Genomic DNA, 6113 nt, shown 5'->3' with positions numbered 1-6113 from the left:
AAAACCGATGAAAAAGATTTTCCACAATCTCAATACTATTGTAATGAAAAACTTCGATACGGAGTGAACTTTAAATAAGCTTTATTTTACTAAGAACAGACCCGGGGAACGAGACCTGTTACTTCAAGGAAAGGAAGAGAAAAAGAAGGAAAAACTCAAGGGAAATAACTTACTTCCGGAGAGTAGAAACGGAAGTTAAGAGTTAGAGAGTTCTTTTCTGTCAGCACATTCTCCGCCGCTCAGTGAAATTCGGGGCCGCATGACTTTCAGGGGGCACAAGGCTTCAAGGAATCTCAGCAAAGGTGGGTGTCTGTTCAGGCTGAAAAAAGAAAAAAGAAACAGAAGTTTAAAGCTGATAGTTTTCAGCTAAATATGGAGGGCTGCGGCGGACTCTGGTAGAGCGTCGAAGACCCAGCACCTTGTCTTCCTCTGATCCTTTTTTGTCGATCATCGGAGAGGGAGGGAGTAGGAACTGAATCATCTAGGATGGAGTTTTCGATCCCGCTAGGCTGAGGATATGAAAGGTTAGATTCCAGAGGTGCATTCTGCAGCTGTTGGCTCTCCATCTCCGGATCTGATTCTGCCTCCAAGCTGCTCAGCCTCTCGCCCAATGGCGATAAGTGGCATATGGATACCGTCATCTCTCGTCCATTATCGAAACGAACATGAGCATAGTTTGGATTGACTTCAAGTAGATCTACGGTCTCAACCAGGGGCTCATATTTGCTTCCACGCACATGCCGCTTTAAAAGGACAGACTTAGCGTTTGTAAGCCAGATGGGCATAGAATCTCCAGTGGCCGATTTCCTTTCGACATTGAAGAGGCGTTCATGTGCAGTACAATTAGTGGAGGTGGAAAGCAGTGAGCGAATGCTGTGGAGAGCTACATCTAGTACTCTTTCCCAATTTGTAACGTGAAGGTTTCTTGTCCGCAGAGCCAGACTTACCGTCAGCCAGATGATACCGTTATACCTTTCCACTTGTCCGTTACCTTGAGGGTTGAAATCAGTTGTTCGGCTAGTAGCAATGCCTCGAGAAAGCAAGAACTCCTTTAGTTCCTCCGACATGAAAGCAGTTCCGCGATCAGAATGTATAAAAGCAGGGTTTCCAAATATGGAGAATAAGTTAGGTGAGTGTTTCCGGACAGTAGCAGCTGAAACATCGGCACAGGGGAAAGCGAAAGGAAAACGCGAGTATTCATCAATGAGAGTCAGTATGTATCTGTTGCGGGAGTTTGAAGGTAACGGTCCTTTGAAATCCACACTTAGTCTCTCAAAAGGCTGAGTCGCCTTTACGAGAGTCTGAGGAGACGTCTTGAGAAACCTGGGGTTTATTTCGGAGCAGACCCGACATGCTTTTATAACTTCTCTCACATCTTCCACAGAGTAGGGGAGATTTTTGGTTCTGACGAAGTGTACCATCCTGGTTACCCCTGATGGCATAAATCTGTGTGCAAAGAGTGTAATTTGTCAGCAGAGGTGGTAAAAGAACAAATTCGAGACAAAGCGTCTGCAGCGGCATTCGGTTTCCCTGGACGATAAGTGAAGAAGAGACTCATCGTAATTCATAGCAGCTGCCGTTGGAGATCTACAGACACGTGCAAAATGCCCCTTCTTCTTGCAGTTTTTGCATATCGAGTCTCTAGCGGCACAACTCGCCCTGTTATGCTTTGGTTTTCTACAGAAGAAGCATTTCTGCTCCGGGGGTGCCGCTGCTGTAGGTTGCTCCTCATGCTCAGTCTGGTTGTTCTTGTCCTCTTCGTTTTTAGCAGCAGATATGGACGCAGTAAAAGAGTCTGACTGGGCGTAAATAGATAGCTGTTATTGAGCGGACTCCAACGTGAGTGTTTGGTCATACCCCGTGTGTAAGTCGAGTCTCTTGTTTTACAAAAGTCTTTGTCTTATGTGGGATGATGAAATCCCGTTTATGAACGCGCCCCTTATGTATTCGCCACTCGCCTGTATCGCAGTCACGGCCTGGAATTCACCGTCACTGTCAACTTCTTTCAATGACTGTAGATACTGGCCCACACTTTCATTTGTTCGTTGTCGACGAGTAGCCAATAAATGCCGACAGAAGATGACGTTTTTGGGTTGAACAAAAACCTCCTCGAGGGCGTTCATGGCTGTCCGATAGTCGTTGATGTCCAAGATATATTTATATCTTGTCGGAGACACCAAGTTGATTAACAGGTTTAATTTCGACTCGTCCGTAAGGAGTGAATCGTTAACCGCTTCTAGGAATATCGTGAACGACCGCTTCCAGTGTATCCACGTGTCGGCAGCGTCCATTCTTGTGGGATCCAATTCCAGCCGTTGAGGTCTCAGGAACTTCTCCATTGTTTGTGTTTTAATTGTTCTTAGTAAAATTAATTGTAATGAAAAACTTCGATGCGGAGTGAACTTTAAATAAGATTTATTTTACTTAGAACATACCCGGGGAACGAGACCTGTTACTTCAAGGAAAGGAAGAGAAAAAGAAGGAAAAACTCAAGGGAAGTAACCCACTTCCGGAGAGTAGAAACGGAAGTTAAGACTTAGAGAGTTCTTTTCTGTCAGCACAACTTATGTCAAATTTCGAGTCTGTAGACCGAAAATGGACAGAGTTATAGTGTAGGGAAATGTACACACAAAGGCAGACACACACAACCACACACAGACATTTTCACTTATATATATATATATATATATATATATATATATATATATATATATATATATACGGCCATCAATAGGTCCCTGGGTTGCTCTATTGTCAAAGGCCTTGGATAATCATAGGGCTTAGTCTTTCTTATCCTATACACAGTATATGTGTTCAGAGATAAATGTTAAAATATTTGCAACAGAACGACATTGCCTAAATGCATAGTTTGTCAGAAAGATTTGCTTTTGCCTGATGGCGAACTAAAGCTTGATTAATTAAGCTCTCAAAGATTTTAGAGAACAAGGAAGGAGGTCGATAATTTAGAAAGCCAGTCACCAGAATTCTTGTACATTGTTTCCACAGAGGCCCTCATCAAGCTATTAGGGAAGCAATATTTAGCAAGCATTTATTGTAGAGCTTGGAAAGTATGGGGGTTAGTTCAACTGAGCATTTCTTAATTATTATAGCCGGGATGAGATCAGGCTCATATTCCTTGGAAGTGTTTAAGTGTTTTACGATATTGCGGACATGAGAAGAGGTGCTTTTTATCTCAGTTAGTTAAGACAAATGTACAATCTAAATATGTTTTTCGTTCACAATTATCAGTCCATCCGTGGAAAGAACTAAATAAAGAGACAACGCATGCTATGTGATGCGGCTCGATTATCTGATTAGGAATTATATATATTTCGTCAAGATCTGTTGTATCGTCGAATAGGAAAAAATAGACAAACATCAATATAGAATATATTTATTCCGGTACGTACAATAATAGAAGTCCGTGTCCGATAGCAACGATAGATAAGTTGTTTAGTAAGTTTACAGCTAAATGTTCGTCTTCCAACTAGTAGCTTTAGCTGAATGTAATCAGTTTCACTCTTCTTAAATATACGTGAACCGTAGTCACGTGTTCGATCCACATCGCAACAATACGTCGGATATATAGATTAATAGTTGAATAGACAAACAGATGGACAGGCAGATCAATGATTGGATAAGTAGCTGCGTGGATTGATAAGTATAAAAATAGATAGATAAATAGATAGGTTTAGACAGAGATATAAAATATATCTAAATAGATTGGTAGACACATATTTGGAAGAATAGCTAGATAAACACATAGGATGATGGATCAATGTATGTGTAGGTAAACATGTCAATTTAAAGTGAGGTAGATTGAAAAACAAATAATTGATGGGGTTTATAGATAGATAGATAGATAGATGGATAGATAGATAGATAGATAGATAGATATATTGATAGATAAGAAAATGGGGAGACATATAGACGAAAAGACACATAGATGAGTAGATAGACAATTATGTGGGCGAATAGACAGATAGAGATTGAAAATTAATATGCATTAATATAAAAAAAGATTAAAAAATAGAAGGATAGATATATAGCAAACTGATTTAGATAGATAGATAGATAGATAGATAGATAGGTGAATATATATATATATATATATATATATATCAATAGAAAAATATCGGAAAATGTACTTCGCTTAATTATAAGAGAAACCTTCCGACAAAAACATAAGATAAAATAAAAAAAGAATATCAGTTTAACGAAAACATCACTCCTAATTTATGCTGTTGAAATTTACGCTTCATTCCTCATAAATATGGGAAAACAACGACAGAATATACTGAATAAGATTGTTTTTCTTTCCAAATCTCCGTGTTCCTCGCTTGATCAGATAATATCTCGCTTGACTAAGTTCGAAAATGAAGAGAAGTTTATCTATGTGATGTGAGCCCGTTTAGTAGAACGGGTTAATTGGCAAGTACCTGCTTTGAAGACAATGGCATACAAAATGAGTCTTCTCTCTCCCTCCTCTCTATCTCTCTCACTCACTCACTCACTCACTCACTCTCTTTATCTATCTATCTATCTATCTATCTATCTATCAATCTATCTATCTCTTTCTATATAATACACACTTTCTAATTCGCATTGGTTTCTACTACCCACAGACACACTCAATTATTTATGTAATTGAAATTTCCCAGGACTCTCTCTCTCTCTCTCTCTCTCTATATATATATATATATATATATATATATATATATATATATATAGATAGATAGATAGATAGATAGATAGATATGAACACACACACACACACACATATATATAGATATATATATACATATATATAATTTAAATGCTGTCAGATCAAAATGGAGACCCTCCCTCCTTTTTTTTCATCGTCTTCTTCTAATATTGTCTTTCCAAATCATAATAACCACTTCTGTTCAAGTCTGACGAAGTTTCTGTGTGCGTTGATACGATCCGGTAACAGAAACATGTTTAACTAAAACATATAAAACGGCAATATATATATATATATATATGTGTGTGTGTGTGTGTGTGTGTGTGTGTGTGTGTGTGTGTGTGTGTGTGTGTGTGTGTGTGTGTGTGTGTATGTTTGTGTGTATGGGGGGGGGGGTGCTAACAAGCCGCCCGGCGGTGCTGGATCGTATAATATAATAATATAATATTGTTTAAATTTATACGGCTATCGTATGTATTATCACAGAGCCAATTCTCTATACTGAATATCATATTTAATCCAATATATAGTAATTGTTTCAAAAGGCCTTGTTTAATTGCTTGGATACAATCAGCTAGAATCGAGACCAAAACATACAGATCATCAACTACTTGTATTATGGTCACACGTATAGAAAACATTGCGAAATAACGTTGTAAAAGATACAAATGTGCAGACCAGTTTTACTAAACGTTTGAATAAAAATGAATCTGCTCAAATTCCACAAATGAATTATGTATATAATACTATTACTTTATGTATCAAATATTTTTTCTGTAATCTGTTAACAAGGGTTGTATCAAAAATATGTTACATAGGTTGAAAATACGAAACTAATTTCCTACTTTTTCTGAATCGTATTTATTCTATTTATACTCTCTATTAGGTTAAAGTTGTTAATAATTTAATATCTATACTCACATATGTATACACATATATTTGTATATAAATATTTATATTTATTTAATTAATGCTTACCATATCAATAGAAACGTATTATTCATCAATTATTTCCTCACGGTTTTAACTTATTATATTTGTGACTTCAATTAAGTTTTGATTCAACTGTTATTTTATAGTAAATTTAATATGTGCAAAACAAAACAGTTATTTAAAAATTGTATATTTAATAATATGTTATGAATATCTTCTAAGTGCTTAAAGATAGGGGGAACCATATATTTTCTATTATATTTATATGGTTTTATAAGATTTCTATTTCTGGTCTATTTTACCCTTTGTCAGAAAGCAGCAACAGAGGACTGCCAAGGAGTATTGACGTTAGACGAGCATGTTGCCCACTGGTGGCGAGTAAAAATTTTAAAGCGTGTTTTCGATACGACGGTTTTTTTAAGCACATATCTCTGCTAGATTACTCTAATAAACAATATGCAGGTGTTGGTTAGAA

The 6113-nt window shown here is 37.2% G+C and overlaps 1 protein-coding gene across 1 annotated transcript; it reads right to left on the bottom strand.

The window, feature by feature from the left end:
* Window positions 1–1469: 1469 nt before the first annotated feature.
* Window positions 1470–2339, bottom strand: LOC145254521 (uncharacterized). The gene is made up of 2 exons (XM_080113047.1): window positions 1959–2339; window positions 1470–1799 (listed from the first exon to the last, which is right to left on the bottom strand). The coding sequence occupies exons 1-2, from the start codon at window positions 2337–2339 to the stop codon at window positions 1470–1472; spliced, it is 711 nt and encodes a 236-aa protein (XP_079969173.1).
* Window positions 2340–6113: the final 3774 nt, after the last annotated feature.

Source organism: Euprymna scolopes, chromosome 30 (assembly GCF_053919585.1).
Source record: "Euprymna scolopes isolate OS-2025 chromosome 30, ASM5391958v1, whole genome shotgun sequence".
NCBI lineage: Eukaryota > Metazoa > Mollusca > Cephalopoda > Sepiida > Sepiolidae > Euprymna > Euprymna scolopes.
Note: the sequence above shows the minus strand (reverse complement) of the source record. Positions and strands in the feature narration are given on the sequence as shown.